Source organism: Plectropomus leopardus, chromosome 19 (genome assembly GCF_026936395.1).
Source record: "Plectropomus leopardus strain MGB_pleo_1.0 chromosome 19, ASM2693639v1, whole genome shotgun sequence".
NCBI classification, from domain to species: Eukaryota; Metazoa; Chordata; class Actinopteri; order Perciformes; family Serranidae; genus Plectropomus; species Plectropomus leopardus.
In genome coordinates this window covers 17,679,225-17,700,905 of record NC_142194.1, presented here as the reverse complement: position 1 = coordinate 17,700,905, position 21,681 = coordinate 17,679,225, and the positions used below count along the sequence as shown (strand labels likewise).

At 40.5% G+C, this 21,681-nt stretch overlaps 1 protein-coding gene across 2 annotated transcripts in view; it reads right to left on the bottom strand.

Moving 5' to 3' along the window:
- The window catches only part of ntn2 (netrin 2), a 58,918-nt gene that overhangs the window by 5,855 nt on the left and 31,382 nt on the right, over positions 1–21,681 (bottom strand). For both annotated transcript variants that reach the window (XM_042507845.2, XM_042507844.2), the window contains exons 3-6: positions 16,962–17,150; positions 7,913–8,062; positions 5,624–5,677; positions 61–135 (exon numbers count right to left, since the gene is read on the bottom strand). In XM_042507845.2, the coding sequence (XP_042363779.1) occupies positions 61–135; positions 5,624–5,677; positions 7,913–8,062; positions 16,962–17,150 (468 nt within the window). The remainder of the gene's footprint in view (positions 1–60; positions 136–5,623; positions 5,678–7,912; positions 8,063–16,961; positions 17,151–21,681) is intronic.

Genomic DNA, 21,681 nt, shown 5'->3' with positions numbered 1-21,681 from the left:
TTACTGAAATATAAGGGTCCATATAAATGCACATATTGATAATTAATCACACTCTCTTACCATAATCTTTTTTGCAATATTTCTTCATGTTGATCTTCAGGTTGCCCTTCACTGGTTTACAATACGACTCACAATCTGCAAAAAACAAGGACAACCAACATTCACTTCTGTAATGCAGGCTGGGACTTAACAATACTCACTGACACTCAGATTACACACATAATGGGGCATTTACACACTTGAAACTTGAATCGTTGTCATAAGGTTGGATTTTAGGACACACCGTTTCATAGTGCATTATGTAGTGCTTTTAAAGCAGCACCAGCCCATCTGTAATGCTTAAGTTAGAATGACAAAACACTGTTAACTGTTATGTGCTGTGAAACAGCAGATAAACACAGCCATGAACGCAGGCCAAGGTTGTTAACCATTAATATATGAATATGCACGCATTAAAACTACTTTTTTGGATTATATTTCTACTTGTATTGTTTTATTACTTTGTGGCTTCTTTGCTCATATTCACACCTCACTATATATTTTCACTGACAGGGCCGAAGGCTCCAAGAGAAACTGAAGCAGGTTGGATAATGTTGGGTTGGTTTGGTTTTTGTGTGTTAATACAACTTTCTGACAAATCCTACACCAAACTGCTACAACAGTCAGTGTCGGAGCGCAAGTTGAAACAGACCAGAGTCGTAAAAGTGTTAGGTTTGACATGTTTTCGGTGGTCTTGAGGAAAGACAGAACGGGGTGGAAGCGGGTCATGGCTGGATGGATGTGAGTAGACCTTGGCTGCCAGTGTGACGACTGGGACCACACATTGGACAGATGACCTCTACTGACCATTCATAGGTGGAGTTGCCAGTGATGGGGTGTTACAATTCCGATTGTGACAGTTAAAATGTACCTCTTGGCTATGTCTCGGATCTTCTCTTTTGCGACTGACTAAAAAACCAGCCTTGGTTTGGAGATGTTGTCATATTTATATATGAGTGTCTTTTTCAGGTTGAACCTTCTTCACACAGTCAAACAAATATGAAAACTGCCCTAAATTTCTCATTCTATTGCCATGTCTCAGTCCTCAATCTTTCATATTTACGCTTTCTATTTTGAGTGTGCAAATGTACGGTAAAAAAGCTGCAGCGGTTTTGGTTGTTCAGTCAAGCTCGCAGATACTTTGGCAGGCGACAATTGCATTCAAATGTTGGTGGTAATGCTCCGTGCGATGGAAGAAGAAAAAGTCAAATGTGATTGTTATTTTCGCTAAGTGCACAACAGCCGTAGTCGATTTGAGACAGCAATGCAATGTCTAAAGTCACGCACTACACAAGTAGTGTACACAGTGTGCTACACAAAAATGTACAAACAAAAGTATTTGAATAAAGACACAGACTTGAAGCAACAACAGTCCTTTATCTTTTTACTTTATGTCCAAAAGTTTACCTTCAGCGTGTGTAATAAAAATAGTATAGTTGAATTTCTTTGCAAACTGATGCTGAAAAATGACTGTGTACAACACTTACTATGGGCCGAGAAAGTTGACGATAAGTTTAGTCGGATAGAGCACATGCATGCAATTATTCCTCATGGTTTGTTTCTTGCGATCTTGAAATATTTATTTTGTCATCTAGACATTAAAAGCTTTGTTTTTCTCTGATCACGAAGTACGTTTTCCTTGAGCTGAGAGCAGAGGCAATGGAGAAAGAAGACCACTGGCCAAATTTAACGAACTTAGAAAAACAGAAGAAAGTGCTCACGTTAGAAATCATTAACGAGAACCTTTGATAAAAATTTATAGCACTGCATTGTGTTTTTAAAAATTGTACTCATGGTAACTACTGCTGCTGGAGCTGTGACAAGAAAGGAGGAGACACTGTTGATCATTAGCGTGGCTCTACTGTACTTGACTTGATGCCACTGGATTTTATGAACCGTAGAATTTTGGATCCACTTATTTCAATTACAAAACTATGAGGAGGACACATCAAAACGATGGACTGAAAATGTGGAGAATGCCAAGAGGGTCATATTCCAACATGGTTCCAGTCAGCTTCAGGGAGGGGGACACGAATAGCTGACCATGCTGCTCGTTTGGAATGTCAGGGCATGAAACTGAAAAACCACATGCTGCTAACTGGACTGGTATCCGCGGTCGAGCCTTTCATTGCCTTCAAAAGGAAAATCATTCAGTCATATTGCTTCCCAAAGCAAACCAAATAAAATTGCTGGACGTTAAATACCCCAATTTAAAAAAAGAAAGAAAAAAGGCCGTGAGAGAGAGAAATTACGCTTCCTGGGGTTGCATGAGAGTAGGGGTGTTGCATCGTTCATTTTTTGGGGAAGGACGGATGGAGCAATGGAAGGAGTGCAGGAGGAGGAAGAAACAAGGGACCAAGGAGCCCATAAAAATGTCCAGGAGGCTTGGCTGTATATCAGAGCGCTGGAGATTTTATTAGCCAGAGAGTGGAGAGACAAGGAAAGAAAGGGAGAAAGAGAGAGCAGATGGCAGCTTCCAATAACCTAGAGACGGGATGACTTTAAAAACATGATGAGTGGAGGTGTAGATGTGGACGGGTGCAGAGGTGGTTGTGTGGATAGATTTGTGTGAGTGTGTGTGTATTGGACTTGTGCTTATACAGTAGATGATGTTAACTCTTTGAAACCTAAACAAATGGGCTTTATTTCCTTGCAAAACATGGAAAGAAGAGAATCAACATAACAAGAAATGACCCAAAAAAATATCCTTTTTTTTTTAAAAAGAACAAAATCAGGAAATAAACTTTAAAAGTACTAAAATAAACTAGTACTAAAATAAAAAAAATATCATAATGAAAATTACGAGAATGATTTTTTAATGTAACATAATTTAAAATATACAATTACAATCATTATATATCTTTCTTGATATTTTTCCCTCATTATTTAATCATTTTCTCATGATTTTTTCTTTCTCCCTCTTTTTTTTTTTTTTTGTAGATGATCCAGGTCTCGAGGGGTTAAATATCATTACTTGCTTACGGTCTTTTTCATTATAAGTGGGCGTGTGGTTTCATGTGCAGATCATTATCATGTAAGTGTGCATGCAACTGTTACAGGCATGCATTAATATGAGATGTGCATGGATTTCATTAAACTTCTGCCATTGTGTGTGTGTGTGTGTGTGTGTGTGTGTGTGTATGTGTGTGTGTGGTATACAGTGGCTGGCCTAAAGGTATCAGTGGCTGGCTGGGAGACAGTGTGTGTTTTCCCATGAAGACTCACTTACTGCTGGCTGTTCACCTGGAAAAGCTCTCAGTGAAATCGCCCACTGACCCAGAAGACCGGCCCACTGAAAAACGCTCGCAATTGGCTCCGGGGCTCTCGATGCCCTCGTTCCCTTGAGCCCCTCTCACTGTGCCGTGACAAGGACAAATTGCACCCACCGCCCCTTACACAAAAACTTTTGGGGGGCTGAGGGTTTTCTGATGGCGGAGCTCGTTCTATGGGAGTTTAGGAAGGAGAAAGATGGAGGGGAAGTGCTCTGGTGTGTTTGGTAGAGCCTGAGGTGAATTGGCGATCAACAACTCTTGTGTTCTAAGACCCCGTAACATTTTCCCAGGGAAGTAGTAAACACAAGAAAGGACTGGACTGTGCATTTTTTGTTTTGTTTTTCAAAAAGGTTTCAAGACCCAAGTAATGAGAGGAGACAGGATAAGTCACAAAGAGGACATGCAGTAAATGCTACTAAAAAGTATTATTATTGGTTATACATATCTTTAGAAGAATATTTAGACTGATTTCTTGTGAAATTGACGAGATGATAAATACTGCTTTTATGTCTGTGTTATAAAGATACAGCTGGAGTCAGCGGCTGATTAGCTTAGCGTAGAAGCTAGCCTTGCTGTGCCCAAAGGCAACAGAATCTTTGTTTAACTGGAGAAAAAGTGTACAAAAACATGCGGTTTTACAGGGTTTGACATGGATAATTTCTTGGAGTTTTTCTGTTTTCAGTCTTTGTGCTAAGCTAATTTAACTTAGCCAATTTATAATATCTACCACACAAACATGAGAGGTATCAATCTTCTTATCTAACTCTTGGCAATAAAGCAAACGAGTGTATTTTCCAAAGTGTTACAAATAACCATTTTTATTTCAATCACTGATCCAGTCGTGTTATGTTAGATTTATGAAGAAAATTTGCTTTTCTCACATGCCTCCATAGGAAATGAGGAATCCAAAAACTGAGACTCCGTTGACAAAAATAGTGATTTTACCTCACAGAAAACAGGAGCTACTGGTCTTCTAGTTTGTTTGGATTCACAGAAGTCACACAATAACAAACAAACTACCAATCAGGGCAGTGTCAGATCAACGACTCCCGACTCCCTGTTTTTGTCAGAGGAATCTGGCTTTGGAGAGAGCATTTTATAACCATTATTACTTTCCTTCAATTCTCTGTTGGAAAGGCCTGTATGTTTTGGAAATATGAGCATATGTGTGGATAAAGGAGACTTGGATTATACTACACAAGTTGTAAGAGTTTGTGAATGGATGTTTTGATACAGTTTTGCTGTTATTAAACATGGACCCCTATGACTTGAATTCACCAAGAATCTTCTCAGTTTTTGGATTCTCCGTCACCATGGAGGCATGCAAGAAAAACAATGTTTTCTTGACAAATGCAAAGTAACACAGGGTGTGTAATCGATATACAAGTTGCCATTTGGGGGGAAGAAGTATTCATTTATAAACCAGCGTATTTATTCTTTAGCATCAGATGTAATAGAAGTTTGTTTTTTGTTTTTTTTCCCAATAATTACTGCATGCAGTAGGCATGTTAAGTTAACTAAGACTAAGTTTGGCCTTCGGCTTTACTATTTTACTTTGAAGTCAATATCAGTCATTATACATCTTTAACTGTGTAACTCATGCCCTCAAAATGTATTTGAAATGTCAGAAGTCCATTAGTCAAAAGTGTAATTCGCAGAGATAAAATATATGGAATTTTTATTAGCAGAGAAAAGATATAAAATAATAAAATGATACGCTTTAAACAGTATGGTAAGAATCTGTGGCAAAAAGTGGGGTGTATTCAGCAGCCTGAGTGATGATATATGTTACAAACCCACTAATGAATCAACATTTCCAAATCAACACCACCATTCAAATCAAACAGCCGCAGAGTGAAAAATAAGGGCAGAGTAATTGACCGGAGCGTAAATTGGACAGTTAGAGGGAGAGACTGAACAAATTTCCCCCCAGACACTTGCCAACACTCTTTTCACGCCTCAAAACTCTCCCTTCCACTATATCTCCCAGCTAAAGTTTAACTAATCACCTCTGCTATGTATCTGCTGGCCTTGGCTTTAAGCTGCAGCTAGCACAGCGAGGCTCTACTAACTTGAGGTTAGTGGTTAGGGGAAACTGTGCCAAGGACATAGGTTTTTAAGACAATGGAAAAGTTCTGCAGGGTCCCAGTGTGCTCGTTCTCTCTGCTGAACTTCAAAAGAGTGGACCCCGCCCTTCATTAATATTTATTCCACACCTTAAAACTCAAGTCCAGAAATATTAAAAAATATGTTTTTGTTCCTCTCATAAAGCGGTGGTGCTTATGGGCGAGGTGCAGAGGGCGAATACTAACCTGCTGGTTCCTCTGTGCTGCTCACCACAGCTGTGGGGTTGACCACTGGGATTTCTGAAACACACACAAGAAATACAAAAGTTATTTTGCTGGGTAGATGTAAATCCATGCCTTTCAAGTAATGTTCTAAGTGATTTGGCTGGATGCCTGCAGAAAGTGCATGTGTGGTCAAAGAAATGAAGTATGTCGGAATTCATTAAAAGTAATTGCAAAAAGTGGGCACGGGAAGGTTTCGTGAATATTTTAATAAATCCACCCCCAAAAATGAGAGTAGCAGAAGAAAAAACAGGCATTTAAGAACCGAAGCCAATAAAAGAAAACACCAGGGTTGTCTTACAGTAGGTTTGGATTGTGACATACGTCAACTATGCACATAAAAACAGATGGGGCACTGCAGACAGACATGCTAGATAAACACTGACAGACTGACAGGCGTACTTATTGGCGGTGAGAGGGAGGACAGGCTCAAATAAACCATGCATTCCAAGAACTAATGTGGTGGTTTTACTGTCATTTTTAAAGAAGAGAGATCCTGAGACATTGTGCGAGGAAGAAATAATGAATGTTAGAGGACCAAATTTGAGTTTTGAGCCAAACTCAGTGGATGCACCACACAGTAATCACCCAGTGATCCATTTCGGAGAAGTCAATCCGTTCAAAGTCGACACACTTGAGACATCTGAGACAGTTTCTTTGAGGCACACTGATTAAAATGAAAAGGTGGCTGCAGTAGATTAGTCTCGTCCTCCCCTAACAGATGCTGGGTTAACACTGCTGTGTAATCTCCATGCAAGCGATGTATAGACAGATGGACAGATGGCAAGGGGGCAATTTTGCTTGGATCGTCTTGAGACAGATGCAGCCCTCCCTTGCTTGTGCCCGCTGGCTACACTAAAAAGTGCCTTGTGGAATTCCTCCCGGACTTCTCTTCTAATCGTATGCAATTTTCCAATACAAATGCTAATGCTAACAACGGGCCCTCTGCTTTTACCGTAAACACAGTTACTGGAACGCCCGGCTTAGCATCCACCCAGAGGATCTGCTTTTGATTGGATTTGGAGGTTGAGGGTTTGAAGCAAGCGAGTGGGAGTGTGTTGGCGGGAGGCGGCAGTTGTCTCTCTAAAATTATGGACACCCTGCCAACAAAAACAAACAAGGGCACGGAGCTTTGTGAAGGCAGGCGCAGCTGCTCAAAGCCACTTTTGAGTGCATGTGCCCTCATGGCCACATCTTGTGAAGACAGACAGATGATGAAAGGATCATTCAGATGAGGGTTGCTGCCATCATACTAATTGGCTGCTTAATGGGCTTGTCTTCTGTCTCGGGGTCCGGGAGAGCCTCAGTAGGAGGTGAGATGCCCACCATGATGCCATATTGACACACACAGTTGTCTATTCGTGATGGATTCAAATGTGCGCATGTACTTAAACGCGCATACACAATTTGTCTTGTTCTCGCTGGATGGTTCAGTGGCAGTGAAATGAGTGGGGTCTGCCATCCATGACCACAGTTGTTTTCTCCCTTCTCGGCCCGTCCGCCATCTGCTCCAGAGCTGCATGTGAGAGAAACAACACAGCACCATGTGGCACAGTGTGGTGGAGCTCAGTGCGGCACTGGGCGGCACGGTTTGCTTTGGTGGAGGTTTGTCTTGTGAGTGTGTTTGCAATTTGTAACGCCTGGCACACAGTGTGGTGGAAAGTTGCCCTCTATTACACTGTGCCTGCATGTGCCGGGCCACTGGCAAATTTCATAACCCACACATGCACGTTTGTCACAGGAAATTAAAAACCTTACGTAGTCGACATGCAAACTACAGGTTATTGTTTCAAGTAGAACAACAATAACTGAGTTTTGAGCTCTCACACTACCAGCTCTCTGCTGCACTTTAACAAAGATCATGTTTCATTTTTGCCTGACTTAAAATCTGCCCCCTTGTTTGCACACATGTTTTGGGCTGTTCTCTACCAAATTATCATGGCATTTTCAGTGGCCATGCAAACCCGCAGAACACATGTACTGTATACATGGAGGGCAGAGATCGTTCTGGGTGTGCCTGTCAGAAAGCCAGAATGACTTTAGGCTATGGGGAAGTGTGCTTTCAATTATGCTCTGTAATCTCCCTGGTTTGAGTATGTGTTTACTATTATAACTATGTATTAGGCCTGTTGTTAAATTATGTTCTTCACATTGGGGTTTGTTTTGCAGATTGTTGCAGTCGCTCACTGCTAAAATGATTAAATTACCAAGCTGAGGATGCAGTCACTGTGTGTGTGCATGCTAGTCACTCACTGATGCAGGGGGCTACGGGTGAGCGACTCTGCTGGTAGCCCTTGGCGCAGCGGTTGCAGGTGATGCCGGTGACGCCGTCCTTGCAGGGGCACTGGCCCGTTGTCTGGTTGCATGTCTTGCCTGCTGCGCCCACAGGGTGGCAGTCACAGGCTGGAGGGGTGGGGGTCGAGGACAGGTGCGATCGGGGGAGGGAAGGTTGTGATATAAGAAAGAAGAAAATGCATTAGATGTTAATTCAGTTGCCAAAGCGACACACACAAGACACCATGCTTATTCCCAGTGGTGGTATGGAATTTAGTACATTTAATCAAGTACTGCACTTAAGTTAACATTTATTATGCCACTTAACTCCACTACATTTCAGAGGGAAATATTGTACTTTTTTCTTCACTGCATTTTTTTCTAGTTACTAGTTACTTTACAAATTATGATTTCTGCATAAAACACAGTTAGAAACAATCTGAACAATTAGTCAATTGATCAATTAGCTGAGTAACAGAAAATTAATTGGCAACTATTTTATTAAACATTTACAGGTCCCATTAACCGTTTTCAGGTTCATACTTTTATTTGGGTTTTTTACCGTAACATGTTTACATGCTCTAATGTTCAAAAAACACGTTGTTTTTCCTACACTGTCTGCCTGTATTCACCCTCTGTCTGAAACACTTCGTTTTCACGCCAGTGTCTTCAAGCCCCCCTCCTGAAAAAGCCCAGTCTGCCCTGATTGGTCAGTGTTTCTGGGTCTTCCACACCTCCCCTTTTGGCATCTCTGCACCATTATTGCAGCCAGGGAAATTACTGTAACGACACTGTGACGGCACTTTCTATCTTTTTAGACAGATCTGTCTTTTCATACTGACTTCCTGTCATCTGGTGTCATTCACATACACTGCAAAGCATCTCAACAGGAAATACAAAGGACCCCATTTAGAATTTTATATTTCAAGTCTGAAACAGTCTATCTAGTATATTTGTGACATCACAGATTCACAGGAGTCTCTTCCTGGTGGCTCGTTTAACCCTTGGATCCTTGATAACCTGGATCGATTTCACTTTTCTTGTGGTGCCCCTAACCCATACAAACCCATTATCTGCTTTAAATCAAAAAATAGTATGGGACCTTAATGTCAAGGAATTGAATATTTCCTTCACCACTGCTTATTCCTTGGATACCCTGGAGTCTCTGCAGGGTACTGGGTTAAATCTGACAATCACCTATTGTTTGCCAACAGAAAACAGACATACATTAGAACTGCATGTTATGTATGAGAGTAGAAGACAGCAGGTGACAAGTTGGAGATTGGTGTGATGCATGTAGTGCATCACTGTCAGGAAACCCAGTAAGGCCCGCTGTGCCCTCCTCACTCCTGTCTGACTGTATCCGCTCTCCTGAATGCTGTGTGCCTGCCTGGTGACACATACTCTGCTGTTTCATCACTTCCCGAAAGTTCAGTCGATGCCCGGCAAATGCCAACAGCAACAAGCAATGCTCCGGTCAAAACGCTTTGGCGCGGCTTTTATGTCTTCTGCTGGTTCTAGGCAATTTATCCAAGCCACCTTAAGCAACGTGAGGCTTTTTTTTTTTAAGAGCTGTTAAATATAGGAGTTGGCATGTTGGTCTGAAGCCTTCTGAGAGAGCTTTACAAGATGTTAGAGAGGATGACAGGGAGAGGGAGAAGCAACATTTTGAAGAGTGAGGAGGAGGATGGGAGAGAAACAGAGGGAGAGACAGTCCAAACACAGCCTCTGGTGTGCTCGACAGCATAAACAACCGTGAATCTAACCAAACTGTGGCTACTCCGGCTCCACTAAATAAACACACATTTGTTCTTTGAGTAATAAACGCATACTTAACATTTCACAGCAATCCAGCCAGACAAACACATCAGTGACATATCAAAACAAATGAGGGACTTCAACATCTTCTTGAGCAGAGGTGTGACTGATTGGTTTCACTCTGAATGTGACGTTTTATGTCAAGAATGCCAAAAAAAAAAAAAGCCAAAAACACAACAAACCATGAAATGCAAGGTGAACATTCTGCCTGCCCCCCATATTTTTAATGTAATTCTTTGGAAAACAGGCTAGTGCAAAACGGAGGTGACTTGACTTGTAACACGATAGCTGTAATTGTCCAATCTTATCAAGAAAAGACAAGAAAGGCCAAAATTACACTTTGGGGAAAAACCCTGTAACCCAACAGTTTGTTCCTTGGCTTGCCAGAGAAAGGCAGCTGCTAACATGCTTTCTTCCCACCACTCGAAGGAACTGTGAATGTGTTTATTTGCGCCGTGCATTTTTTTAGCTGCTACAACAGAAGAGAGAGTCTGAGGGCCCTGCCACCTGTTGACTGGGTAAAGGGAGGGTTTAAATGGCTGAAACTGACCCAAGTGATCGTGTGTGTCTGGCGGCGGGGTTGGGAAGGGGATTAACTGCAGCTCATATCTTCAGAAACATGCTTGCCTTTTTTTTCCGGTGAGGCCGACCGGTCCACAGGTGTCAAAGTGGCTGCGCTCCGTTTGAAGCTGTGCAACAGAGACGTAAATCTGACGCTTCAGCGTCCGTGCAAAATCCCTGCCGTTTGAGTCACGCAGGCCCAGCCAGGAAAGTCAAGCTTTGAGGACATTTGGTAATAAGGCCAGCAAGGCAATTCAGTATAAAAGGACATTTAATAAGAGTTTAAAACAAAAAATATGTGAAATTATTACAAAACCATCTTAAAATCATATAATCATAACACCATAAATCATAACATTAATTATGATACATTTTTAAAGTGTTGGAGCAGTCTGACATGTAGAACGAAGAGTTTTAGAAAATCAGAGCTACTTAAAGGCTAGTATGAATGGATGTGTTTTTAGCTTTCTTTTAAAATTATTTAGTGCGCTGACTTCTGTGATATCCATAGGTAGTGTGTTCCAAAGCTTTGGGCCTGCATGACTCAAACGGTGGGGATTTTGCATGAGTGCTTCCCAGATTTTCTTTTCAGCTGTTGCTGGGAACCTCGAATAAGTTTACCAGCAGAGGATGATCACAGTGTTCATAAAGGTAAATAGCTGACACAGGAGTTAGCAATGTAGCTTTGCCCAAGTCCATTTAGAGCTTTGTATACACGGAGAAGGACTTTGAAATCAATTCTAAATGTCAAAGGAAGCCAGTGCAGAGAAACTAAAATTGACCTAGTGTGCTCTCTGTGGTTAACAGCCAAGCTGCTGAGTTTTGAATGAAGAATCCCAAACTGATCAGAAGGGAATACACATCTGCATATGGCAGGATGTCAGAGGTCAAGTCCACATAACCTATATGTTCACCTTCATACCCACCCTCATCTGTCAGAGCTCCTGCCATTGTTACCAAGTATTACAAAGTCCACAGATCTGTCATTCCTGCAGTTTGTCCCCCCCCCTTTACTGTGAAATGATTTGTCCAAAGCACATGTGGGATAAACCCCCCTGTTATTTGATCTGTCTGATACAAGTCTGGAGTCGGTCTGTCATGCCTGCTGAGACATGTGGCCATTGTTTCCCGGCTGATCGCTGCTCAGCACAAGCTATCAACTCAGTATGAACAAGATGTGAGTATTGTTATACATTCTCGCTTCCCTTTTAAACAATCAAAGGTTGTTAAGACATCTGAGTTTACTGTCAGAGTCCACAATGTTCAGTAAACAACCAGCAACTGCCAGATCTCAACGGGCCGTAAGAGGCAGGGATGGAGAAGGGGGGGGGCAATCTCCTCCCCCAGTGCCCCCCTCCTTGAACTGCTTTTCTGAAGTTTTATGTGCAGGGGCTCGGGCCAGTTAAGAAGCAGTAAAAACGTCCTCAGAGGTTGATGACTTTTCAAGCCTTTGCAACTGCAGACGTGACAGGCACTGCGTTGGGATTTGTAGTCCCTTTGACAGGCTCAGTTAAACTGATTCGTGTTGCCCTGTGCATGTGTGCATGTGCATATGGACTGAAGTACTTGCGAGGACTGCTCTTTGTCTACAGTTATTGGCAGTTGCCTCATTTGGAGAGGGTGGTGGTGTTATTCGTGCCCATTTGTGGTGCAAAACAGAAAAGGCATGTCAAATACTTTAAGCACTGAGGAGGGAACTTTAAATGGTTGTACTTTGTATTTATCATAAATACTCTCTGAACCCCAAAACCCACCAGCAAGTTTGAAAGGCAAGTTTTCTTTAAAAATTGCCAAAGTCACGCCATTTATTATCATTGCCACAAACTGTAAAAACTTGCATGATGATGATGCAATTTGTATGAAGGATTTGTGTTTTGCTTAAGAAATTAGCTTTGTTTTGGTTTGGTTTTGGTGATCTGAATCCCATGCAGTTTGATTGTTACATTGGCTCCAAGACAGTAACAGCCCTCGCAATAGGTGATAAACACAGATGCATAGAGCACCATCCCAAAGGGGTTGCTAAAATTACGCCTAGAAAAAAAGTTCAAGTGAGTCATCACAGTCTTGACAATGTGCAATGCAATGGGAAACGTCACAGTCATAGTGGAGTCAAGTGAACGTTGATCGAGTGTATATGGAGAGAAAGAAAAATAAAAAACCTCCACAAATTTATGTTTTAATCAGCAAGAGGAGAGACAGTTAATGTCAGCTTAGCCAGTGGCTAGAAAGGTCCAAGGAGGTTTGTACTGAGTTGTACTTTAATGCGTTCAATTTCTATTAATTAAAAATGAGTATTAAGCAAAGATAATCTATAATGTTCTCATTATTCCTTCAACCTCTATTCAGTAAAAATTAGTATTAGACGATGGTAAATTATAACATTCTCATAATGAGTTCAGTGTTTTCTTGAAAAATGTAGCTTTTGGTGAGAACCATTAATAAATACAGTTTCATGTTTTCACATCAATAAAATTGATATCAGAGGGGGAATTATGAAATATACATAAAGTTAAAATGCTTTTGAAGTTGTTTTTAAATATGTTTTTCATGTGAAAGGTTATATTAAAGGTTGTTTTATAAATGCTATCATTGAATATCATTAAATTTGTTCTCATGAAAGGAAAGTGTAATGAAGGGCTTAAATACTTAAAACAAACAAATAAAAAACAAAGTCATACCCCAGACACCCCCCTCCTCTGATAATTAAAGAACAGTCCCTAAGTGGTTTTACTCAAGAGACTGAATTAAGTAATTCATTTGCTGAAATTATTAATGAGCGTACAGCTATTTTTTTTTTTTTTCTATAAGACACAATAGCATAGCATTATTACTTCAAATGCTAAAATTATGCTAAAGGTGGGAAAAGTTGAAGATATCAATAAAACACCTCAACCCTCTCAGTTACATCTGAGATTAAACCTCAAAGTCACAGGTACTGGCTAAACTTGATACTGTTATACAATTTTGCCTTCAAGGATCACATTTTTATGCTACTATGGGCCAAATACAATATCACTAATCTAAAATTACCCTTAAAATCAGGTTGCATAACACTTTTTCTGTCCAGTGTTTTCTGACAGCAGAGATCCTCGTGCCCCGCTTCAGAGCGATATTTGATACTTACGGCCAATGTGGTTTATGTTGGCCGGCATTACTTCTCATGGACCATGGCCTCATTTTTTAATGCCTTTTATCAATGTTCCTTGTGGTCAACGGATACCAGCTGTACGGCTTGGATTCACATAAAAACCTTGTACTCTGACGAGCTCATACACTGCAGCCAGGCCATGTGGTGATTGCCATGTTTCTTTTATTTTGCTGACTGTTTTAATGCCTGTGACACTTTAAAGGGCTCGTGGAGAGGCTGGTGCCTGGGCATTTCAGCTGGAGAGCTTTGTGATATGTGGGAGGTAAGCGACAGTGGTGATGGAGGCAGGGGAGAGGTCTCCTCATATACTCGACAAATTGTTTACAGACAGGGTTCCCACAGTCATGGAAAACCTGGAAAAGTCATGGAATTTCACATTCATGTTTCCCAGGTCTGGAAAACCTGTGGAATAATTTAAATTAATGGAAAGTTTTGGAAAAGTCATTGAATTTTTAACCCTTTAAAACCTATGCAAACTGGATTGATTTCTTTCAAAAAATGTGAAGAAGGCAAGACTTATAAGAAGAAATAACCCAAAAAATTGCAGCAAATTAGTAGAAAATAAAAGAAAATTATCTGGACATAAAGGATAAACAAGGAAATTAGCAGAATTTGTCATTTAAAAAGATAATTATGTTAATTATGAATATACTTTTCTCATTTTTAATTTAATTTTCTAAATCTACTAAATTCTTTCAATTCGCAGGACATTTCTTGCCAAGTTGCTCATTGCCTTTTCCCTATGTTTTTGAAAGGAATCAAACCAATTTGCTCAGCATTCAAAATACCTGTGAAAGGCATCTAAACGCTGGTGTTGTAAACCAATGTTTAGATTTCAAGGGTTAAAAATCACTGAAAGTTTAGGAAAAGTCATGGAATTTGCTTTGTTTGATGAAATTGCTACAGATCTTGTGTGTATAACCCAATAACATAACGGAAAATTTATTTTCTGAAGCTGTCGATGTAATGTTGCTCTGATAATGTGTCAATGCGTAGCAACATTTAATTTACCGTCATATACGTTTTTCAATTTGCTCCCCACTTCCTGTTCCTCCATTTATGTGTACCAGGTAGTTGAAATTATGTTTGAAAAATGCCGGGAAAGCAGGGCGAGCCTTTGAAAAGTCATTTTGAAATTTTGTCCATGAAAATGCGTGGTAACCCTGTATAGACAGCCCAACTACGGCGCAGTTCTCATTAGAAACAGACATGGCTTGTTCGTCCTCTCAGAGCCTGCGCGGCCCCCACCCCTCCCCCATTCCTGTTTCACCTTTAGAAAACACCTGTATTTTATTGTTGTAACTCCATTTCAGACGTGACCTTGTTCAGCCATGCTGCACCTTTGACCTCTGCCTTGACCCTGACACATGGAGGAGAGTAAAAATCAGAGCTGAAAAATAAAATCAGGGATGCCTCAGTAACAGAAAAAGAGAGAAAAGAACTTGGGGGAGGTGGAGGAGATGGTGGTTATAAAAAATCATTGGAGATGGAGATGAAAAAAAAAGTGAGCGAGCGCTGAGGCAAAGGAAAATGACGGCTCCTAGAAGGCTGCGGAATTGCTCTGATCAATCACGAGGCAAGCCGCTCAGGCTTTGCCGATGTTAACTTTCATTTCCGTCACATCTGGGGCCTTTGCGAGGGAGGGAGATAACCTGTTTACCACATGATCGTACGGCTTTGATAAGGACAAATTGAAGTGTCAGTGGAGCTTATGTGTGTGAGAGCATCACACTTGCAGGTATTTCAGGAAATGGAAGATGAGGGAACAATTTGCACACAAGGACGCACATCTCAGGACTGATATCCTGCCAGGACTGAGGCAGATCTCTTTCTGTCAGTGCTTTGGTGCAGCAACAGGTCAAATGACTTCAGTTTTGAGGTATGCCGTTGCTTGCCATTATATGATGAATGACTCGGCATCTCAGCGCAACTAACATGGGCAAGTGCGGCCTGATATCGTGCCATCTCTAACCTCCCAGTGTTCGGTTACAGCTTGGGTCGGCAGCAGAAGGGAAAACTGAGCGGAAGCCAGTGGGAGATTTTCGCCATGAAATTTCAACCAAAAGATCTTCACGGCTATAAGAACTGGCAGCTCTCACTAATGCTGTTTTTTATTTTCTGGAAGTGATTCTTTACCTACATCAGGATCAACAGGAAAAAAAAAACTAACTCTCTTTACTATTGATATGAATATTTTCCCAAGCAATAAGTACAGGAAACTTGTGTTGTTTCTGCAATGAGTCCAACAAGAGGAGAGAAATGCTTCCAGCATAACACTGCATTGACAAATATTCACTGCAAATGTGAAATAATAAAAGGGGTAAAATACATTTTTCCATGAGGAATGCCTTGGTCAAGTGATAATATTATGTGGTGTGTGGTATGGGGAAACGTGTTGTGGCGGCCAGAAAAGCTTCGGGCATAGTATCAATTCATTTCTCTCTGCTATGGTACAGCAATTCAGACATGCTGATATGTTTATTAAAAAGTTACGATGACGGTATATGTTTCCAATCATAATGTTTTAAACCTTTTCAGACGTGATTACACAAGTATTAGCAGGGTTAGAACATCTCAATCAGCTTTTGTTTGAACATTTTGTAAACATTTAGCGCAGCATTTTGCCAAATAAAAAGTCAAGCCGAGCTTAAAGTAATAATCTGTGACATGTTCATATAAATAAATATTCATTTTTGCTACTCTATTGCTGATTGATGTAACACAAAAGTGATCCTTGTTAATGACAACTTTTCCATTAGTCGTAAACATAGAGCCGTTGTTAATTCTTTCCCAGAAGAATTCTTGTGTTTTCTGTTTCTGACAGCAAAAGAATTGGGTGTTTAGTGCTGCACGAGCATTGATCACCACTGCTTGAATACACAAGAAATAAGTGCTACCTAGAGAGGCTCAAACCTTATCAGCAGGGACGGATGATGAGACAATGGGCCCCTGGACACAGACGTACAAAAGGCCCCAGCACCTACATAAAACACAGATTTTGTGGTGGGTTTACCTTTTTTTTTTTGTTTTTTGTTGTCGTTAAGCATTTCTTCATAGTCATTCTGCACCTTCTTGTGGTTTTGTGTTTCTTTGTGGTCATTTGCGTTTTGTTTTATTTTTTGTCTCTTTGAAATCATTTAGTCTCTCTTTGGTAATTTTATGCCTTTTTGGTTGTTTTGTGTTTATTTGTGGGTTTTTTTTTCCTTTTTGAAACAATTTTGTGTCTCTTTACAGTCCCTTTGCATCTGTTTGTGGCCTCATTTCATTTTCAGTCTCTGCCTGGTTGATATGCATTAATTTGAGTAACAGTAGACTAATGCATTCCTTCTTATCAGAAACTGAAAACGCAAGAAATAAAAATCAATCAGAGTTGCTGCTTGATTACCAAGGGAAGTGTGGAAAACACACAGCAGTTTAGCACGACAGAAAATGTCTTGAATACAACTTTAAAAAAAACAAGCTATTACAGACAGCATCATAATGTTTGTTGTTGGAATATACCTTTGCAGGCTCGTCGGTGAGTAATCGGTCTCGCCATGTCTCTGTAAAAGCCCTCCTTGCAGTAGTGGCAGTGGCGGCCTGCGGTGTTGTGGCGGCAGTTCATGCAGACACCTCCGCTCTTCCTTCCAGACAACTTATACAACTCCATGTTAAATCGACACCGACGGGCATGGAGGTTGCAGTTGCAAGCTACAGAGGGAAATGAAGAAGCTGTCAGTTGTGTGATTATCAGCAAAGGTGAGTAATAGTATTTCCACAAAATGTATCCTTGTAGAGTCTAAATGTAAGTTAGCTTTGATGAAATGTTCACACGGAGTTTGCATTGCAATATAACATATGCTCACTACCACGTATATCGCAGGAGAGCTGTCAGAGATTTTCCAGTAAGGCAGTATAAAAGTGAGTGGTTTATAATCTACACTGCGGCTGTGTGCTTGGCTGCTATTCCAGAACTCATCAATCAAAAGTGATATTTGCAGAGCTCATTTTCTCCATTTCATAATTAATGAATTCGGCTTCTCTTGGCCCATTAGTTATTAATCACTGGAAAGAGAGACATTAATTTCATGAATCACTGATGAGTAAAGACTCCTAAGATCTATTAAAAGCGAGAGCGATTCAGATAAAGGAACGGGCTCGAGCTAGCTGTCTTCTAAATGAGGCGAGCCGCAATATATAGGACATACAAAGTGAGGTTATATCTCATCGCAGTCCCTCCCAGATGCCTTTATGCCTCTTTGCCTCACCATTCTTTCCACTGATTCCTCCATATTAGACCACATTCACCAGCTCTGACATTATTCCTAAACTCTGTTCCACTCTCTACATGTGGGGTTTGCATTTGAGAAGCCTTAATGAGAAACCTGCCCTTCTTGTTTGTGTAATAGAGTTTGATCCAGACCCTCTGCTGGTTAAATCAGAGTCAGACCTGGGACCTGAAGACTTGGCCGTGGCTTCAAAGACGGCTGCTGCGGAGCTTAGCTCCAGTTCAAAGTTATCCGCAGATAAATTAGAAAGGGGTAAACAACAGCAGAGCTGTTTGACCAAAATGTCAACAGTTATGGCAAAAAAAAGGATTATTAGGGCATCACGGCAGAAGGTGATATTAATTATTCTGGTGGGAGTGTGACTGAGAAACGTGCATCAACAATGGATGTTTAGAATAGAATAAGACACAACAATGGGAAATAAGTAAAGACAGACTGGCTGAGGGACTGGGAGGCTTTTGTGTGTGTGGCTTTGTGTGCCTACAGTGACTAGTGAGGCAGTTACAGAAATAAGTACTTTCCTGAGTCAGAAAAGAACTGGTTCAGTATTGAGCAAGAGGCACTGCAGCCAGCAGCGGTGAAACAAGCTGCAATGTAATGTTAATAGGCAATTGTCTATCATCAAATACGTCGGATAATAGCGCTTGTTTTCGCCACCGACAGGCTCAGAATATTATCATAAGTGTCTTTCAACATCATGGAGACGATCCCTTTTTTTTTTCAAAGAGAAAGAGCCTGTTTGTTTGAAAGAGTCCCCAAATCGCTATCGCCAAACCCACCACACTATATTTAAACCTCTGAAACTTGAGCAGATTGGTTTAAAAACAAGGTGAAAAGACAATGGACAATTTTGCAAGACATAGCTAAAAAAATAGCAAGAAATTAACAAAAAGTAAAAAAGGAACAGAAAATTTGAAAATCTGAAAATATGTTAAAGGGAGGGGGGTATTATTTTTTTTGTTCTGTAACATATTTTCAAATATATAATTCTAATTAAAAATATTGTTTTCTGGACATTATTCCCTTTGTTATTATTATTATTATTATTATTATTTTTAATTTTCTAATAATCCTCCCCCCTTTCTAAAAACATATGTTTTTCTTGTTTTAAACAAAGAGAAAATTAAACAAATTCAAAGGATTCAAAGCATTAAGTAGTTTGTGAAAGGCAGCTGAATGCAGCACAAGTAAACTGATGTCAGTCCAGGCTTCAAATGGTTAAATAAACAGCATTTTTAACATCGTAAAACACATTTCAATCAAAGTCAACAGAAAAAAAAACAAAACTCGCTTTGTCATTTCACTGTTCCAACAATCATCAGCTGTGGTTTGGTTTAATTAAACCCTTAATTCACCCAGTTGAATTTGAAAATACTCTGGCTCTATACACGCTAAAATTACTGCTTATTTAAAATGAAGTCTGGTATGTTTGGCAATCCCAATTTTGGTGCTGTTTCTGATTAAGAAAAGGGATCTTACTCTTTAACAACAAGATCCATCTCTCTAGGGATTCTTTCCATAATGTTGTCAGACACTTGTAATAACAATCTGAGCCTGTCAGTGGCAAAAACAAGCATTTTTAGTGGATGTAAACTGACAGTGCAAAATTTCGCTGCTGCCGCCTACAGAGTTCTCCTTCAATAAAGGACCAATGTTAAAAATTGTTTTTCTCATTAGTCACTTAAACACAAAATAATAGGAAAATAGGGTCCAAGTTGAATAATTCCGAAGTTACACCTTAACGGCTCTTCCCTCCTCATCACTGGCTGACACATGCATTGCTGCTGCAGCCAAGGTCGGCTCTGCAGTTACACTGAGTTTAATGATCTGTATAATGTCAGATAAGTTCTTGCAGTTGATCAAAAATGACTGTTAATGACACCCATGGCTCTGTCGCAGAGGGAGAGTGACTTGAATACATATGTCAAGTAATATGCAAGCAGTGAATGATATGCACCTCCAATTGCACTGAGGGGAAGCCTGGCACCAGATTGGGAAAGAGGCCCAGTTTTCCCTGGTCGCAGACCCTGGAAAAAGAGGGGGAGCACATTCCCAGACTGTTTCCCAATTCCATCTGGTTATTACGTGGCCCAATTTGTATGGAATTCTGCACTTAATGAAATACTTTTTCATGTATGTATCCATATCAAAGAAAGTGCTGTTTGAGTAGAAACACTTTTGGATGTTTTGGTTTACTTTTGAGTTGGTGAGCCCAAGACGAGGGTTGACCTTTGACCCTGGAGAAAAACATGGAGTGAAGCTTGCACATAACACAAAGTTTAAGTGATATTTTGCATGTTTCAACTGGAAAAATACTCCAAACTAAAGACAATCTGTGTATGCTTGTGTGTTGAGTATCTGCTGTGTGTGGATGTGAATGACTAAACAGCCTGTCCAACTGCTTCTGAGGGGAATGTGACAAAGAACACACCCGCTCCGGTGAGCGGCAGGGGCTGCTGTGAGGGGAGAACGAGGTGGGGGACTGTGATTATGATCAAGCGTCTCAAACACACACACAGCTGTGAGCACTTGTGTCCATTAACACCTTGTAGCAGAACATGAAAGCGATGGATTGCGTTTTCTCCCCGGCTAAAGTGCCAATGTTACCTCTTACGGCATCTTCTCGATTCGCTGCTGTGCAACAAGATCGGCCAACAAAGTTAGCATGAGAGGATATGTTCAAGTGTGGAGAATGTAAAGCACGCTCCAGAATTTAGCCTTTAAATGATTTAGCATGTGGGGCGGTGATGGCTTTAACAACAGCCAGACTTTTTGTGACAGACAGAGAAGTAGAGAATTAGTGTCAGGCAGATATAGGGGGCAAAAATGTGATCATAGTTTTACTCTTTGAAACCTGAGCATTTTTTTTTTTATTTCTTTCAAAAACATGGGGAGAAGGCAATGAGCAACTTAACAATACATGGCCCAAAATTACCAAAAAGGGGGAAAGGAAAAGAATAAAGTTACATTTAGTTCACTTGAAAATACGCCAAAAGAATCAAGGAAAAAAACACTAAAGTGACCTTAAAATGCTGCAAAATGCATTTATTTTAGAAATTTCATTTAGTTTTTTTTCTGTAACATATTTTTTTAAAAATAAAATAATTGTAATTGCAAATACAGTTTTAAGGACATTTTCCCCAATTTATTTCTGATAATTTTGTAATAATCCTCCCCTCTTTTTAAAAACATTTTCTTCTGTAATTTTCTTGTCACCTTTTACTTATTTCTTGATATTTGTGGGACATGTCTTGCCCAGTTGGGTCACTGCCTATATTTTCCCATGTTTTCAAAAGAAATTAAACTGATATGCTCAGGTTCAAAAGGTCAAATAGGTTGTGAGAGGTGTCTGAATGCACCACAAGAAAACTGATATCGATCTAGGTTTCGGGGGGTTAAAGAATGAGGAAAATAAGCACTCAGGTAGGTGTTTGTAACCATGTGTATGTTTTCTATGGAGTACATGCTGCGTGCAGTTAACTTTAGCTCGGAGCTGCAGCTGCCTAAAGATGCTGGAATGTTTATGGGTTTGTTTTGAAGTGCTTGTGTGCACACACACACGCTGACACCCCAACCTGCCACCCCCACCACACCAGCAACCCCCTCAACCAAATTAGGCTCAGCAGGGATAACTGAACACTGTTGAAGGCCATTTTTCAATTCATTAACACATCAAAGTCTCACTAGTGCTTTGCAAAAACACGTATCCTTATCTGTTGCGTTGTTCTGCAGGTGGTGGAAAGTGGGCGAAGGAGCTGTGATCCTCCAGTGAGCGTGGCTCCTTTATGGGTCAGTGTCCAATTCAAGGATGCATAAATGTGGTTTTTGTGTTGTCGTGGAAATCAAACAACAAACACAAGCTACGGGCTTGGCAAACAGAGGGATGCTGCAACAAAAATAAAGGAGGGGGTGGAGGCAGAGGAGCAAGAAACCCCTAGGAAAATATTAGAGTA